The sequence below is a fragment of the Myotis daubentonii genome, chromosome 16 (genome assembly GCF_963259705.1).
Source record: "Myotis daubentonii chromosome 16, mMyoDau2.1, whole genome shotgun sequence".
Classification (NCBI taxonomy): domain Eukaryota; kingdom Metazoa; phylum Chordata; class Mammalia; order Chiroptera; family Vespertilionidae; genus Myotis; species Myotis daubentonii.
Genome location: NC_081855.1, coordinates 36,465,686 through 36,483,877, shown reverse-complemented (window position 1 = coordinate 36,483,877; position 18,192 = coordinate 36,465,686). Strand labels below are relative to the sequence as shown.

The window sequence follows — 18,192 nt, the reverse complement described above, 5'->3', positions numbered from 1 at the left end:
GTCAACTCTTCATTAATTAGCATGTTTAGTTAAGAGATATATACTTTAATACAACTTCTTACTTCTCCGTACTGAAGATCAGTGATAAAGGCTATTCTCTGACATAGCCACATAGCCTTTAAAAGTAGAAAATCAACTCTAATATGTAAAGCAAAACTATTTTAGGGAAACTGCTTTCCAGACTGGGCAGCTGACTAAGGCAGGTTGAATGTATAGAGAAGGGAATCTACTTGTCTACCACCTAAAAATTCAAAATTTTTTATCTGTTTGACCTTGTGAAATTAGTGTGTCCTGCTTTATAACCATAAATCCAAAAGTCAAGAAGATAATGGAGCTTAGATTCTTCAGACATACAAATTATACCCTAATTTTAATAATGGTCCTTATGGTAAGCCTCAACTAGTAACTTAGTATCAACTTTTTTCATTTGATAACATTACATTTAAAGTTACATTATTTTGAAAAAATTGGGGCCATGTGGGTTAGATATGTGAATATTCTTAATAGTACAAAGTTCTCCTTTTTAAGTATTTACATTTCTGACAAGGCATTTGGTAATATCTATATGTATGAAATCTTACTGGGCTTTTTGTCTTTAAGTAGGATGTGTGAAAATTCTGAGACATTGCTGTGAATACATAATCAAGAGTCTTTACTAACCACAACCCCTGAATACTTGTAATATATTCTGGGACAATTGAGTAACTAAATGTTATCATATTATTTATAGTGGAAGTAGTGTCAACTGCTCATTTATAAAACAACTTATGGATTACTAACCAATCTCTTTTTCCTTTGGACAGCTGGAATGTTCTGAAGAACTAGGTGACCTTGTGAAATCTGTGGACCCTACATTGGCACTTAGTGTGTACCTAAGGGCTAATGTCCCAAATAAAGTCATTCAGTGCTTTGCAGAAACTGGTCAAGTTCAGAAGATTGTTTTGTATGCTAAAAAAGTGAGTTTAATGAAACAAATTCTCAACAAAAAATTCATTAAAACATTAAAGAGAAATTGGCCTGTAGAAACTCTAAGTGACTTTAATAGTGAATTTCCTTAAATTTTTAGTTGCTGGGAAAAGTATAAAAGCCCTATTTTAGTCCCACATATAGAATTACACTTATTAAAAAAATGGAGTTTCTCTTATACAGCTTACTTGAATTTAAGATGTCAGGGGCATGCTTAAACTGTTAGAACAAACTTTTTTAAATAGTCACTCATCAAAAATGAAGCCAATTATAAAAATTTACAGCTATTCAATCAAACGTTATCACTAAGGCATCTACTTGCCTAATATAAACCAAGGTCAAACGGAACACCTTAAATTAAAACTGAATTTGTACTTTCATCAGTAGTTCTATATTAGTAAGATTCTGTTGCAGAAAAAAAAACCTTTAAATTATATAAAAAGGAAACTTTGTGTTGGGGTTTAAATTTATATCTATTTGTAGGTTGGATATACTCCAGACTGGATCTTTCTGCTGAGAAATGTCATGCGTATCAGTCCAGATCAGGGACAGCAGTTTGCTCAAATGTTGGTTCAGGATGAAGAACCTCTTGCTGATATCACACAGGTAAAGAAATGAAAATGTATTGGTAGAAGTTGATTTCAATAGTGAATGGGGGGATTTGAGTTTAAACAATTTGGAGAAGAATGGGTTAACCATTCAATTTCTAGAAATTAGAGCTTTGTCTTATCTACATAGACAAAAAAAGCAAGTTGCAGAAGAATGGACAGTATGGTACCATCTACATACAGTTTTTTGTTTTTCTTTTTAATCATCACCAGAGGATATGCTTTCATTGATTAGAGAGAGAGAGAGAGAGAGAGAGAGAGAGAGAGAGAGAGAGAGAACATCAATGTGAGAAACACTGATTGGTTGCCTCCCATATGCACCCTGACTGGGGACCAAACCCACAACCCAGGCATGTTCCCTGACTGGGAATCAAACCTGTAACCCTTTTGGTGCTCAGGATGACGTTCCAACCAACTGAGCCACCTGGCCAGGGCTATATATACAGTTTAAAAACATACAAAATGGACTTCTTGTTTAGAGATGTATATGTAAACATATGAAAAATGTATGGGAATAATAGTTGTTTTTACTAGAACTAAAATTAACTCCAGAAGACAAAAATAGTTCTTATCATTTTTAACCCTCACCTGAGGATATTTTTTCCATTGCTTTTCAGAGAAAGTGGAAGGAGCTGGGTGTGGGGAGAGAAACATTGATGTCTCAGAGACACATATACTGATTGCCTCCCACACTCGCCCCAACAGGCTGGGGAGCAAACCCACAACCCAGGTACATGCCCTTGACCGGGAATCAAACCTGTGACTGACATTCTAACCACTGAACACACAGGCCAGAGCTACCTTTTTTAAAAAATTGATTTGAGAGAAAGAGAGACAGAAACAGAGACATCGATTTGTTCGACTTAATATGCATTCATTGGCTGATTCATATATGTGCCCTGACCAGGGATCAAACCCACAACCTTGGTGTATCAGGATAATGCTCTAACCAAATGAGCTACCTGGCCAGAGCCAAAAATTTATTTATTTATTTATTTATTTATTTATTTATTTATTTTAAAATTTATTTATTTTTATTTGTTTAAATATATTTGTATTGATTGGGGGGGGGGCGGAGAGAAAGAGAGAGAGAGAAACATCAATGATGAGAATCATTGATTGGCCACCTCCTGCACAACCCCACTGGGGATCGAGCACACAACCCAGGCATGTGCCCCTGACCAGAATTGAACCAGGGACCCGGCTAGGGCACAAAAATTTATTTTTAAATTATGAAGTTATGCTGTCCAAATAACATTATTATTTAAGTCTGGGGTTTGTTTGGTCAGGCAATTTTTTTTATATGTAAAATGGGATAATACTAAATTTCCTTTCATTTGCATATTATCAACAGTATCATAAAGCCATTTTTAAACATCTCAAACAATATTCTTTAAATATTTTTGCAGATTGTGGATGTCTTTATGGAATACAATCTAATTCAGCAGTGTACTGCATTCTTGCTTGATGCCCTGAAGAATAATCGCCCATCTGAAGGTCCTTTACAGACTAGGTTGCTTGAGATGAACCTTATGCACGCACCTCAGGTATATGCGTTCATACTTTTAAGATGTTTTCAACACTGTTTTAGTAGTTACTCAGAACTTCTTGGATTGTTATTTGAAGCAACTGAGATGACTATTCTTTAAGAAAATTTAGTTAACATTCCTTTGTATTTTCTCTTCTTTATCAATTAGTTATTGGATCTTTATATGTAATCTGGATATAGAATTACTGATATAAATGGGCTTGTAAAATAAACTTATTCTGTTTGTGGTTTTATAGGTTGCAGATGCTATTCTAGGGAATCAGATGTTCACGCATTATGACCGGGCTCATATTGCTCAGCTGTGTGAAAAGGCTGGTCTGCTGCAACGTGCATTAGAACACTTCACTGATTTATATGATATTAAGCGTGCAGTTGTTCACACCCATCTTCTTAACCCTGAGGTATTTCATTTTCTTACCTAACAGGTGGTCTTAGATATGATTAAATGATGTACTAAAAATGTGTTTGTGGTTCTGAATGATAATAATTTCATATCACTATTAGGTTCAGTTTTATTTCATTTATGTACTTGCTTATTTATTTATTTTGTCCTCTAGTGGTTAGTGAACTACTTTGGATCCTTATCAGTAGAAGACTCCCTAGAATGCCTCAGGGCCATGCTGTCTGCCAATATTCGCCAAAATCTGCAGATATGTGTTCAAGTGGCTTCTAAGTATCACGAACAACTGTCAACTCAGTCTCTGATTGAACTGTTTGAATCTTTCAAAAGTTTTGAAGGTAATTAGGAATTTCTGAGTTGTGTTTTAATTAAGATAACCAAAAGGGATATTATTATGATCACAGGCTATTAGAAATTCTGTCTCTACAAGCTTAATTTAATGGGACAATTTTAAGTTTTATCATGCAATAAATGTCGAGCATCTTTTATATCAGATTTGAGGGATATGCAGTGAACAAGATTGCTTGGATATTTTATAGGTGAAATAAAAGCAGAATTTTAAGATACAAATATATATAGTGGCTTTGTCTTAATTGTGTAAGACAAAAATACTAGTGACTAGTGATCAGGTATAATAACTTTTCATGCTATGTTGTCTGACTCTTATAATGGCAAATGTTTCTAACCAAGGATATTTTGTGACTTGTCATTATACAGCAGGTTTGTGTAACTTCAGCACTTCAGACATTTTGGGCTGGATAACTTGTTGGTGGGAGGGGTGTATGCAGGATTCTTAGCAACATCTCTGGCTTCTACTCACTAGGTGCCAGTGTGGTTCAGCGCCACCAGTTGTGACACAAAAATGTCTCCAGACATTGCCAAATGTCTCCTGGGAAGAAAATCACCCCCAGTTGAAAACCACTGCTGTACTGAGTACTAATGTAATCACTGTTGGGTGGCTCTTGGGTTCATTAGCCAAACTTCTGGTCCCAGTTACCTTTTCTTCCTCTTTTTATAGTATTGCTCTAGACAGAAGGAATAAGATTTCTACTAGTTTTCTGTTTCTGTATGTTAGCTATGCACTAAATTGATACTATTTCATTCAGTACAGTAACCACTAGCCACATACGGCTATGTAAATTTGAAGTAATTAAAACTGAATATAATTAAAAATTTAGTTCTTTAGTCACACTAGCCACATTTCAAGTGCTGGGTAGCCACATGTGGTTAGTGGCTACTGTATTGACAGCACTGCATTAAATTCTCTTCAAACTACTTTTGTATGTTTTCTATTAACTGCATATGGAAAAACATCTGCTATAAGGGTCTTCATTTAAAACTTATCATATGGAATATAATGTGATAATTAGTTTGGTATTAAGTAGCTGCCTCCTATTTCTCTATTATTAGAAAACATTGGGTTGAATTTTTTGTGGGTTTTTTTTTTAAATATATTTTTATTGATTTCAGAAAGAAAGGAAAGGGAGAGATAGAAACATCAATGATGAGAGAGAATCACTGATGGGCTGCCTCCTGCACACCCCACACTGGGGATCAAGCCCACAGCCTGGGCATGTACCCTAACCAGAAATCGAGCCATTACCTCCTGGTTCATAGGTCGACACTCAACCACTGAGCCACGCTGGCCAGGCTGAATTTTCTGTTGTTTTTTTTTTTTTTTTCAAGATTAAGGTGCAAATCCATTTATTGAACTAATTACTAGATTAATTAGTATTCTTATGGAGTTTTTTGAGCAACCAGTTTTTATTTGGGAGTATTGAGTATGTGTTTTTTTATTTTTTGTAAAATTGAGGTATAATTGAAATAACATGTTTTTAATTGCTTAAATATTATACAGTTCTGTTATTCTCAAAAGTGCACCTGTACTTAATTTCAATTATCTGTTTTTTAAGGTCTCTTTTATTTTCTGGGATCCATTGTTAACTTTAGTCAGGATCCAGATGTGCACTTTAAATATATTCAGGCAGCTTGCAAGACTGGGCAGATCAAAGAAGTAGAAAGAATCTGCCGAGAAAGCAACTGCTATGATCCTGAGCGAGTCAAGAATTTTCTCAAGGTAAGTGATTTTGAGTAATGCAGTTTCTGTTTGGGTTGAAGATCAGCAGTTCTGCAAGGGTTTGGTTAGTTAAAAAAAAAAAAAAAAAGTTCCCCTAAATGTAAAATTCTTAACTTTCTGAAATTGTGTGCTGAATTATTTCTTCCAAATTTAATACTTCGTGGTTTCCTTTTAAATAGGGAAGGAAGTTGGTAAGTAATATTTAGAATGACCCCATCTATTTAAAAGAAGGAAAAAAATGCACTACCTTAAAGAAATGTCATTTCTTTCACTTTGAAAGTGGTTTAGATGTTCAGTGTCATTTTAGAATTTCATTTAGTCTTCTTTTGAATATTAAAATCATTTTGCCTTCAGTGTTATTTTAAGGAGCCTCTACTGCATGCAAAGCAGGTTTATTTCTGTCATCAAATTAGCCTGACTCTGGAAATTAAATATTAATCATGTATAATTCATAAATTGAGGGTAAGATTAAACAAAAATCCTCAGATTTGTGACACGGAATTTAGTTCTAGAGAAGTAAGAACTGCCTATGTTGAAGTGAAGAGTAATGGTTTAAAGATTCTTAGCTCTTTAAAATATACCTAAGGGCAGTTAATTTTGTTTAAAGTTTAACTTAACTTTACCTTTATTCTCATTCCTACTAGTTACTTTGACAGGAAAATAAAACTTTAATATTATTAGTTGCCTCTAAAATTCAGGAAAACTATAGAACATTCAGTTCATCCCCCTTAACATTTATTTATATATATGAAATGACTCCAGAAACTGAATATGACGTTCTTAAACATTTTTTTTTGTCTTTTGGAAGAATTTTAGATTGAAACTAAAACCAAAATGCTTAATGAATAATTTAGTAGAAAAAATAGGCTTTTCCTATGCCTACACTGTCATCATTTTTGATCTAGTTGTATTAGCTGATTGGGCTCTAGATTAAATACCCCCAAACCTTAGGGGTTTCAGTGTACTGAGATAGTCAAAGTGCTGAAGTAACCCTATATTATAGATGAAAAAATAAACTATCCCCCCAAAATATAGCTTTATAATTTAATGTCTTGACCATTATAAATAGTCTGAATGGCCTGGCTAGTATGATGTGTTTGAACTCAAGACTTTCTGTTGTCAAAAAAACTCCAAATAAGAAAGATTAATGCTTTATGCTTGGCTAGTGTACCCCTAACCCTGGTTCAGTTCCTCATTTGATTGTCAGTAATGTTTCCTTTTTAAAAAATACTACCAGGTTCTTAAACTGATTTCTTTTTGTTTTCATTAAGCTCACAGCTTTTATGCTTTAGTCGTAATTTCTTTAGCATAGGGTATTAATATTTGACTTATGAAATATATATATATTTGTAAAGCAGGATTAAATTATTTTGTTCTTGAACTTCAGAAAACTTATCTGAATACTAGGATGGTGCAGCCTTAAGTTGCTTAGCCCATGAGATCTAATTAGACGAGGATTTCCATTCCACATTTGTGAACTGGGTGCAAGCCTGATAGAGTAGGGGCATGGATGTGGATATTACAGGCCTTTGAACCAGTCAGACCTGGTTCAAATTCCATTTCTTTCTATTATTAACTATTATTTGTTCATTCAGTATATGTCTACCTGTTACCTCAAGCAAATTAACTCAGCCTTGGTTTCTTCAGCCACAAGTTGTTTTTCTCAACTACCTTCGTAGGCCATAGGTGTTCAGGTTATAACAGCTGTAAATAAGCTGTGTTGGTGGGCCTTGGAAATAAGGTGGTGCTAGCCTACATGTGAAATACAAGAATTCAAGTTTTGTTTCTTTTTGGTTTTGAGTTATTCCTGACTCCTTGAAGGAATTCTAATTCCAGGCTGAGTTAGAGGTAAACCTGGTGTCTTATCTTTAAATAATCTGAGATAGGAACTCAATACTAAGATGCTACTATTGTATGTAGCCTTTCATCCCAGTAGTGAGAATGAACATACTAAAGCATTTTACTCCCTTTCCTTATTGACCAGTAATATGGTAGCTGCAATGCTACATCTCACCATCACTGTTATAAAGCTTTGGAGGTACTAGCTATATGATAATTGATTGATGTTGTATGTAAACTCTGTGGTAATAAGAAAAATACTTCTCTGAATCTGATCTTGAACATTCCAATGCCAATTATATGCTAGCCACCAGAAATAGAGATTGATAGAATATGGCTTCCCACGTACAGTAACCTGTTAGCAGGAAGAAATGATGACATTAGCATCATTTGGCTCATGACCTAAGTTTTTGTGGAATTATAGATCTCCATAGAAAGCATGAAACTGTTCTCCAGATCCGTGATCTGCTTCTTGCTACCTTTAATCTTCTGTCAGTTTTCCTTTCCTGGTTTTGCCTGACCAGCACGGACCTGCTTGCTATTTCTGGGACCCAGGGTCTTTGCTTGTACCCCTTTCTGCTTTTCTCTGACCTTCATGACCTCAGTCCTAACGTTCTTTAAGATTTCTCATCAGATGTCATGAGAAAGGATGTCTCAGATGACCCTAGCCTATCCTTACCACCCCCGTATTCTACTTTTTTAAAAATAACACTTAACAGTAGTGTCTCTTCCCACTACAGTGTAAGTCCTTTGAGGGAATGCTTACTTTGTTCCCTGCTATATCTCCAGTGCATAAGTACAGTGTCTGGTACCTGGGTACTCAGAAAATATTAGTTACATGAATAACTTCATGTTTATGACAACCCCTGAATGTTTATATATAATTTTAATTTTTATCTTAAAATCTTTGACCATAATAGCTTCAGGGTAAACTTAAATAATTTAAAATATTAATAGCATTACTTACATGTGCAAATTTAGGCAATCAAGAAACTATCCATTCTAGATTTTTGTCTACTCTTTCAATCTTAAATTTTTGGGGGCGGCGGGGGGACGTAGATTGAGTATGTTTGTCTTTGCCAGCAGAAATCTTAAACACGCATGAGAATAGAATACCTAAGTAATCTTAGATTACTTGCAAGTATGTTTTCTCCCTAAATGATAAAATAAAAATACATAATATTTTATTTTTATATTAAACAGGATAAAGAAGATTAGTATGACCCACTAACTTTTTGATGTTTATTTAATAGGAAAAACTTGGCTTATTGAAATGTTTACATAGGTAGATCAAACACTCTTTCTAGAGATGATTATAGCAGCTGTTTAGTACAGTTTCCATGCTGCTAAATACTTGCTTTAGACCAGGGGTGGGAACCTTTTTTCTGCCAAGGGCCATTTGAATATTTATAATATCATTCAAGGGCCATACAAAATTATCAACTTAAAATTAGCCTGCTATATTTGGTTGAACATTTAATTAACGCACCCCTAATGCCTTGGCAGGGCCAGACCAAATGATTTCTCAGGCCTTATATGGCCCAAGAGCTGGATGGTCCCCACCCCTGCTTTAGACTTTCCTTAATGTGTGAAAAATCTGCAGCTGACTTCCACTTCAGATTTACAGCCTTTCCTCTCTCCCTGTCCCTGCCCTCCACTGTGTAACCTGCTTCAGTGCCTGCAGCCTACGGGCAGAGGCCAAGCAATGATTCAAGGCCACAGTTTGCTCTGGCGTGGGGCACTATGAGAGACCCAGGGGTACAGGCCTATCATAAATCCAGACCCATGCATGCCTTTTTGATCTTTTATTCAGGATTTCTCATGACTCCCAGATTTAGTTTTGTGTTCTTTGAACACTTCATAGACTAATCTTCAAATTATTTATCATTGGGTGACTGAGATGTTCTAAACTTAGGTACTATTTTGTTCTAACCTTGCAAATAATGTTGTTCTTAGTGGCTGTCATTGGGGAAAGTCCTATCCTGCTTAGTTCTACTTCCTTAGCCGATTTTTATAGACAGATCATATATTGAGCAATGTTTCACTGTGTGTAAATGAATTCCTGATGGAAACTGTTGTTTTTTGTGCTTTACCTTATGTCTGTGGAATGTAACAGGACATGTTTCAGGTAAATGCCCAATATAGGTCTTACCTCCTGTCTGTAACATCTATGTCAATCTATAAAGTAGGATTATAGCTTGGTATTTGTAATGGTAAAAGCAGTAGGCAATTTAAAGATGTCTTTCTTTACGTGCTTTCTTTTTCTTAACTTTTTTCTTATAGCAACATGTGGTGTGTTTAATTCATGGCTGTCACCATCATGCTGCTCCTTGTAGGCTTTATTGTAACAGAATGTTAGAGGCTGGCCATATAGAATAGAATTAGGGAGGAGTGAAAATAAGTCATTAGTTTGAAACAAGTACAATCCACTTACGTCATCATTTTGACAATGTGACTATTGGTCTTAAATAACTCAATTCTATTTTATTAATTATTAATGAAAGTCCTTCTGTGATGATTTTATATCCCGAATGCCAGTAGTGGCTCACTAATCTTAATTTGTTACTTTTTTTGGTCAAGAGTGTGGGTGGGAAGGACCTGGTATTTTGCTATGGATCTAAGTATTGATTAATAAAAAATTACTGAAAATGGTGTGCTCTCTCCAGCAATTGGGGATTTCTTTTAAGAGAACAGCCAAGTTTATATGATCCTCTCCCACCAGTATAAAACAGAGGTTGTCATATTTTACATAGATTTGATAGCTCACAGGAGAAAATTAAGGTTTCTTTTTGTTCTTTTTTCCCCCAGGAAGCGAAGCTAACAGATCAATTACCACTCATCATTGTGTGTGATCGATTTGACTTTGTCCATGATTTGGTGCTGTACTTATATAGAAATAATCTTCAAAAGTATATAGAGATATATGTACAAAAGGTAAGTAATACTTAGATTACTTAAAAATTAAATCTTATTGTAGATTTTATATTTCACTCAGGAAATGTTCACCCTTTTGAAACTGTGGTCTGTTAGAGTGGCTCTTATAATGTTTTCCTGCCCAAATCCTTCTTTGATTAAAATTTTACATGCATGCCAAGTATATAAAACATCAGAAGTGCTGTAGTTGAAAAAGTTGGATTGCCAATGCCCTATTTACTTGGTAGCACCTGAAGTATCTGTGTAGAGGCCATAGACTCCAAAGCACAGTTTTAAAACCATCTTAAATATAGATATAAAAAACTGTACCTTCTAATTCTAAAAACAGACAGACAGTTTTGCTATAGTGGACTTAATGTGTGAAAAATTCTGTGACTTTTAGCATTTTTGGACTTATTTATCCTTTGGAGTAATGCTGAGATAATTAATTAACAAGCCAGACTTCCTGCTAAATTCCTTGGTCTAGTTGCAAAGTTAGACTCTGTTTATAACTGAGCTTAAAAGAGGGGGAAATGTTTATTTTTTAAAGCTCATTTTTGTTTATCGTATTAAATAGACATTCTTCAAATTTTTTTAACCCTTAGGTGAATCCAAGTCGACTTCCTGTGGTTATTGGAGGATTACTTGATGTTGATTGCTCTGAAGATGTCATTAAAAACTTGATTCTTGTTGTAAGAGGTCAATTTTCTACTGATGAGCTTGTTGCTGAGGTTGAAAAAAGAAACAGGTGTAGTACCATTTAACCTCCATAACTGGGATAAATAAGTCTCTCTCAGCATGGTAACGGATAAAAATGTAACCTGTCAGTTGTTGAAAAGCTACTCAGAAATAAATGGACCATGATTCCCTGGAAACACCCTATTTAGAAGTGATCGGCTAACTGTAGCGTTGATTTAATGAAAAGCTGTTTTCTGAAACGTTACAGCTATCATACAAAAAAATCTGTTAACCTGGCTAATCACTTGTTTTGCATATTTATAATTAGAGCTACATGGGTTGACTGTATATGCTTTTAATGTCAACTATGTGAAAAGCCTCTTTTTAGTTAGGTGTGACACCCTGTATTTGCTAACTAGTTCTTAAATTATTCTCAAGAAGAATGAGAAGAGAGTTCCCTATTAACTCTGGGTTAAATTATGTGTTTTTTTATTTGAATCTATTTTTTAAAAAAATATATTCCATTGATTTTTTACAGAGAGGAAGGGAGAGGGATAGAGAGTTAGAAGCATCGATGAGAGAGAAACATCGATCAGCTGCCTCCTGCACACTCCCTACTGGGTATGTGCCCGCAACGAAGGTACATGCCCTTGACCGGAATCGAACCTGGGACCCTTGAGTCTGCAGGCCGACGCTCTGTCCACTGAGCCAAACCAGTTAGGGCTTTATTTGAATCTTAATATTCAAAGGAGAACATGGTAATGTAAGTATTTACATGAATTTGATAGCTAAAATAATGGCCTACTGCTCTTTCTCTGGGTGCTTTTGATATTTAAACCATTGAAACACAAACTATAGCTTAGTGAAACCATGACCTCTGGTGGAGTGATCATACAACTGCTAAAATTCTTAAGCCCAGAGCTCCTAAAGATACTACATTTTGTTCCCAGTGTGTATTTAGGATGCCGCCTCCTCTGGCTGTAGGTAATGTATGTTAATTGTGTTAAAATTGAAAGAAACCTCAGATAATCTGGCCTATTTTCTCATACCACGTCTCAGCCCACTCCTGAACAAAATTTATCCAAAGTCTAGATATTTTGTTCAGTATAAAAAAGAACAGTATACGAATCTATAATCTCTTCTTTCTATATCCTATCTATATATATATAACAGGTAGGTCTGGGAAAGTATAAAGATAGTTCTATATACTTTCTGTGTAATCTTGGGCAAGTCATTTAACCACATTCTGAGTCTTATTTCCCAATTTATAATAGGGTTGTTGAGAATACAAAATAATTTATGGGAAAGCACATTATTTAAGTAGTTAGCATGTTAAGAGTTTGTTATTTATAATACAATATGTGTACATGTGTTATTTTTTGGTTTGTTTGTTTTTATTAGATTGAAACTGCTTCTGCCATGGCTAGAGGCCAGGATTCATGAGGGCTGTGAAGAGCCTGCTACTCACAATGCGTTAGCCAAAATCTACATAGACAGTAATAACAACCCAGAAAGATTTCTTCGTGAAAATCCTTATTATGACAGTCGTGTTGTTGGAAAATATTGTGAGAAGAGAGATCCACATCTGGCCTGTGTTGCTTATGAGCGTGGCCAGTGTGATCTGGAACTTATTAATGTGAGTACTGCTAGCTGAATGTATAAAAGGAAGGCTGCATTTTATGTATTTATTTATTTTCTTTAACAAGGTAGTTTCATTAAGAAGGCTGCATTAAAAAATCCTATATAATAAAAAACCCTAATACGCAAATTGACTGAATGGCAGAACGACTGGTCACTGTGACACGCACTGACCATCAGAGGGCAGGTGCTCAACACAGAAGCTTCCCCCTGGTGGTCAGTGTGCTCCCACAGGGGGAGTGCCGCTCAGGTAGAAGCCGAGCTCACAGCTCGGGTGCAGTGGCGGTGGCTGGAGCCTCTCCCACCTGGAGGCGGGCGGTAAGGAGTGAGGGGTCCTGGACTGCAAGAGCCCTGGACTGTGAGAAAGATGTCTGAGTGCCGGGCTAGGCCTGATCCCTGAGGGATCGGGCCACAGCCAGCAGGTGGACATCCCCTGAGGGTTCCCAGACTGTGATAAGGTGCAGGCCGGGCTGAGGGACCCCCCTACCTCCCAGTGCACGAATGTTGTGCACTGGGCCTCTAATGTATTATATAATGTTAGGTTAGTGAATTTTGAGCATTTCAGGGTAGTTTTAGTTAGGACAGAGCATTTTTGGAAGACATGTGATTTTAAAAATTTTTGTTTGCCAATAATTGTGAATTTAAAGTGGCCAAGATGGTAGATCAAATGTGTTTTCACTTACTAACATTTTAACTGTACTAGTTTTATCACTTGTGTTCTTATACATTCTCATACACATACACAGCTGCATACAGCTCCCCCCTACCCCTTGGTTAAAAAATTTTTAAATCTCTGTTATTGAAAGTGTTACAGATGTCCCCCATTTTCCCCCCCCCCCATTACTCCCTCTCCATCTGGTTTTCATACCACACCAGGCATTCACCGCACCATTGTTTGTGTCCATGGTTTATGCACATGGCATACATCTTTTAAACATATGATAAAGTTGCATGCATCGTGGCCTTGTACCTCTGCAGTGTATTTCCTAAGAATAAGGATGTTCTCTTCCATAAACACATTATAGAAACCAACTTCAGTCAACTTGATTGACAGAATGTTTCTTAATTTATGCCAGTTTTGTCAATTGACCGAATAATGTTTCTTACAACAGTTTTTCCTTCCAGTCTAGGATTACATACTGCATATAGTTGTCGTATCTCTTTAGTCTCTTTTAATATGAGACAATTCTTCAGCCTTTCTTTGTAAAAGTAGTCTTTTTTTCTACTTGTAACTTTTTTACTGCAGTGAAATTTACATAATAATCATTTGAAAGTGAAAAATTCAGTGGCAATTTGTATATTCACAGTGTAAGAGAATCTTAATCATTTTGAGTTTCTCTGATGGCTCCCCGTGATTAGCTTTAGATTGTATATTTTGCATCCAGAATATTGCTTAAGTGATCTTTGTCTTTCTCATGCTATTATATGCAGAAGCACTTAGCATTCTTTTGTCCTTTGTTGGTAGAGGCACTTTTTATTGTTGTCAATTTCTTTACTGTATAATTATTATATTTCCCCTTGCAGATCTTAAGAAGTCAGCAAGGAAACACTTAAAACCATGCAAATGTTGTGTGCCCCTTCTTCTATGCCAATTTAGAATCTATTGATTCTTCTTAAACCATTCTTAATTTGTTGGTTGCAAAAGGACAAGTTTCCAAGTCTAGCACATTCTCCACATTTAGTCAGCACTCATATTTTCATGTACTCATGAATCCCTGTTTGATTCAATAGGTTATAATCCACCACTATTGTTTTGATGCTCAAAATGTCCCAGTTTTGGCTGATAAAAATCTCTGCAGCCTGCCTTCTGGGGCTTTGTCTTATGGTCTCATCATTCTTCAAGCACGTCCTTATTTTTTAGCACAACAAGTTACTTCACACACATTTTATGCCCTCCCAGCCCTGGAATCTGCCATTTCCCCAGGGAACTCTCATCCTTTTTAGTGGGGAATGCTATTAAGAACTCAGATCTGGCCCTGGCTGGTGTGGCTCAGTTGTTGGAGTATTGTCCTATGCACCAAAAGGTTGCCGCTTGGATTCTTGGTCAGGGCACATACCTGGGTTGTGGTTTGATCCCTGGTTGGGGCACATACAGAAGGCAACCAATTTAAGTTTCTCTATCCCTCTTTCAAACCCCCCACCCACCCAGTCTCTCTCTCCCTCCCTCTCTCTAAGTGTGTCCTTGGGTGAGGATTAACAAACTCAGATCTGGGCTGTTAGGTGTATTTATATTTGCTTCTATGATCATTCAGTGATCATAGCTAGGAAATATATACATCTATGTACATACATCCATTCATATACACACGAACATATATGTATGCATGTACATATGGAAAAATAAACAAGAATAGCTAGTAATAGGAAAGTAGCAACTTGGAATAGAATCTGGCATGCCTCAGGTTTTCAGGGGAGGTGATACATCATTTCCTTGGCCTTCCTTTGGCTGCCTACATGTATTTAAAAAAAAAAGAATAGCTAGTAAAACACTGAAAAGAAAGCTGTAAAGGTGAACTAGGCCTACCAGATATTAAAGCACATTACAAAGCCTCTGTAATTAAAATATGCAGTACTAATGCATAAATGACAGACCAGTAGAGTAGAATACTTGCTTGTAACCTCTTCAAGATTATATTTAAAAATCGTGGATTTTTTTCTCCTAGAAAACAATAATCAGAGTATAAATGATAGGAAATAACTTTGAAAAGCGAAGTCGGTTATAAAAAGTCTTTACTTCTTACCTTGAAATTAATCTTTAATATCTTATTTAGGTTTGCAATGAGAACTCCCTCTTCAAAAGTCTTTCCCGCTATCTGGTACGCCGAAAGGATCCAGAATTGTGGGGCAGTGTGCTGCTGGAAAGCAATCCTTACAGGAGACCTCTAATTGACCAGGTAAAGTTGGCAAATGGGATTAAGGCTCATCTTTTAACTATGAGTAAAACCTTTTCTTTTCCCTCATCATACACATGGACCATATTTAACTATGAGAGAAGGCAGTAAAAAGAAACATTTTAAACATTTAATTATTTTAAATGCTTTGGGAAGCATTTCTAAGGAAAATTTTTAAGTAGATACAAATCTTCCCAGAAAAAAAACACTGCAGCACCTGGGAACCGTGCAAATAGCCGAAAACAGAGGAATTATTGAGTATATAATGCTATATCTATTTAGTTGGATTATATGTAGCCGTTAAAGTGATAATGGGGAGTGGTTATTATGAGTAATGTTTTAATGAGGGAAAAGATTGAAATTATACAATTAGGGTAATTTTTCAGGAGAATGGAAGTACATAAGATATAGTTATACATGAATTTGTGTACGAAGACCTTTAGGTAGTAAATTTAAAGGTATTTTTCCTCCACTTTTTTTCCTGCCAATTTCAAGTTTTCTACTGAAAAGCCAACTTAGTTTTATTAGATAATACCTTCAAAAATCACTTTGATTCTCGGAACTTATTTTCTATATATCCTCTCTAGGTTGTGCAGACAGCCTTGTCTGAAACTCAGGACCCTGAAGAAGTGTCAGTAACTGTCAAGGCTTTTATGACTGCAGACCTTCCTAATGAACTTATTGAACTGCTGGAGAAAATTGTTCTTGATAACTCTGTATTCAGTGAACACAGGTATGCTCTGAGAGGGTTCCATTGGCTATTTATATTCAGTCTTTTGTTATGGCCTGTCAGTTTTGAGAAGGAACAAGGAGACAAAGATTTGAGTATATTGTCTAAATTCTCACTCTTTAATACCCTCCTCTTCTCACCCTACCTCCTGAGACAAAAGATGGGACTAGTATAGCCACAGGGCTTATTCTTTACAACTAATGAGCTATTAAAATATTGTGTTTAAATCTTTTTATCTTAAAGGAATCTGCAAAACCTCCTAATCCTCACTGCAATCAAGGCTGATCGTACCCGTGTTATGGAGTATATTAACCGCCTGGATAATTATGATGCCCCAGATATTGCCAATATCGCCATCAGCAATGAGCTCTTTGAAGAAGCATTTGCCATTTTCCGGAAATTTGATGTCAATACTTCAGCAGTGCAGGTAAATAAAATTTCAGGTTACCTAAGTGTATATACTAAATATAATGACTTCTCATGATTCAATATATGTATTGTCCTTTAAGGATGAGCATAACCAATTGCTATGGCAAAGGAGAGCAATAAAATCCTAGCCATTTCAATGTAATTGCTGTGTGGTAAGATTCATTTTACTGTAACACTAATTCAAAAATTGGTTTCTTAGGTTTTAATTGAACATATTGGAAACTTGGATCGGGCATATGAATTTGCTGAACGCTGCAATGAGCCTGCGGTCTGGAGTCAGCTTGCAAAAGCCCAGTTGCAGAAAGGAATGGTGAAAGAAGCCATTGACTCTTATATCAAAGCAGATGACCCTTCGTCCTACATGGAAGTTGTTCAGGCTGCCAATACTAGTGGTGCGACTTCTTAACTATTACGTATTTGTGACCTCAGAAAATGTACCTAAGCTCTGATTAAGCTAAGCATTAAGATAAATTGTGTACTCTGAATTAAGTAGGAATTAGATACTTAGGGTTACTTTTGAAAACATGTAGCCCTCCATTTTAGTCCAGATAAAGAGAAGCTGCATTTTGTGAACTTGCAAGGTCCATGGGGAAGATTAATTTTCTGTTTTGAATTTTCATAAAATTCTGATTGAGCTCTATCTAATCTTACAGCTCTCTAAGGGAAAGGGGATATCCACTATTCATTTCATTAGTGATAATACAGAAGCATAATAGAAGTTTTGCTATTCTAGATGTATTTCACTGTTTATATTTGTTATTGTCTATAATGTTTTCCTTAAAGGGAAATTAAAAGTAGTTCTCATTTACTTGGGTGAAAAAATAAACGTTAAGATGTCAGTGCTTTAAAAAAAAAAAAAAAAGGATGTCAGTGCTTGTATTACTTTTTTCTTTTCCTATACCTAGGAAACTGGGAAGAACTGGTAAAGTACTTGCAGATGGCCCGTAAGAAGGCTCGTGAGTCCTATGTGGAGACAGAATTGATATTCGCACTGGCTAAAACAAACCGCCTTGCAGAGTTAGAAGAGTTCATCAATGGGCCAAATAATGCTCATATCCAACAAGTAGGTTTCTTATTCATATTTTTTTTTGAAGAATGTTAAGATAAGTAGTTGAGCAACGTCATTAGCTTAGTAGGATCAACACATTACAGCTGAAGATTTCCAAGGAAAAAATATCTTACAGGAAAAATATTGTTTCTCACTATTACATTGAGTTGCAGCTTTGGAGAAAGGATTGAGTTTAGGCTCGCTGAAAATGGATTGTCTTTTTTTTTTTCAGGTTGGTGACCGTTGTTATGATGAAAAAATGTATGATGCTGCTAAGTTGTTGTACAACAATGTTTCCAATTTTGGACGCTTGGCATCTACCCTGGTTCACCTGGGTGAATATCAGGCAGCTGTTGATGGAGCTAGGAAAGCAAACAGTACCCGAACATGGAAAGAGGTAATCTCAATACCTGTTTGAGTAAAGAA

The 18,192-nt window shown here is 35.9% G+C and overlaps 1 protein-coding gene and 1 non-coding gene across 5 annotated transcripts in view; one reads left to right on the top strand and one right to left on the bottom strand.

Annotated features, from left to right (window-relative positions):
• The window catches only part of CLTC (clathrin heavy chain), a 68,762-nt gene that overhangs the window by 33,698 nt on the left and 16,872 nt on the right, over positions 1 to 18,192 (top strand). For all 4 annotated transcript variants that reach the window (XR_009449215.1, XM_059669814.1, XM_059669812.1 and 1 more), the window contains exons 9-23: positions 804 to 956; positions 1,450 to 1,572; positions 2,984 to 3,121; positions 3,360 to 3,524; positions 3,681 to 3,861; positions 5,437 to 5,600; positions 10,248 to 10,373; positions 10,958 to 11,100; positions 12,432 to 12,666; positions 15,440 to 15,562; positions 16,147 to 16,292; positions 16,533 to 16,716; positions 16,918 to 17,110; positions 17,624 to 17,781; positions 17,999 to 18,163. Coding sequence is in view for 3 of the 4 variants with exons in the window: in XM_059669814.1 (XP_059525797.1) it covers positions 804 to 956; positions 1,450 to 1,572; positions 2,984 to 3,121; positions 3,360 to 3,524; positions 3,681 to 3,861; positions 5,437 to 5,600; positions 10,248 to 10,373; positions 10,958 to 11,100; positions 12,432 to 12,666; positions 15,440 to 15,562; positions 16,147 to 16,292; positions 16,533 to 16,716; positions 16,918 to 17,110; positions 17,624 to 17,781; positions 17,999 to 18,163 (2,397 nt within the window). In the remaining variant the exon portion in view is untranslated. The remainder of the gene's footprint in view (positions 1 to 803; positions 957 to 1,449; positions 1,573 to 2,983; positions 3,122 to 3,359; positions 3,525 to 3,680; positions 3,862 to 5,436; positions 5,601 to 10,247; positions 10,374 to 10,957; positions 11,101 to 12,431; positions 12,667 to 15,439; positions 15,563 to 16,146; positions 16,293 to 16,532; positions 16,717 to 16,917; positions 17,111 to 17,623; positions 17,782 to 17,998; positions 18,164 to 18,192) is intronic.
• On the bottom strand, positions 9,095 to 9,228 carry LOC132219450 (small nucleolar RNA SNORA42/SNORA80 family). Its single transcript, XR_009449460.1, has one exon. It is a non-coding gene; the product is annotated as a small nucleolar RNA SNORA42/SNORA80 family (small nucleolar RNA).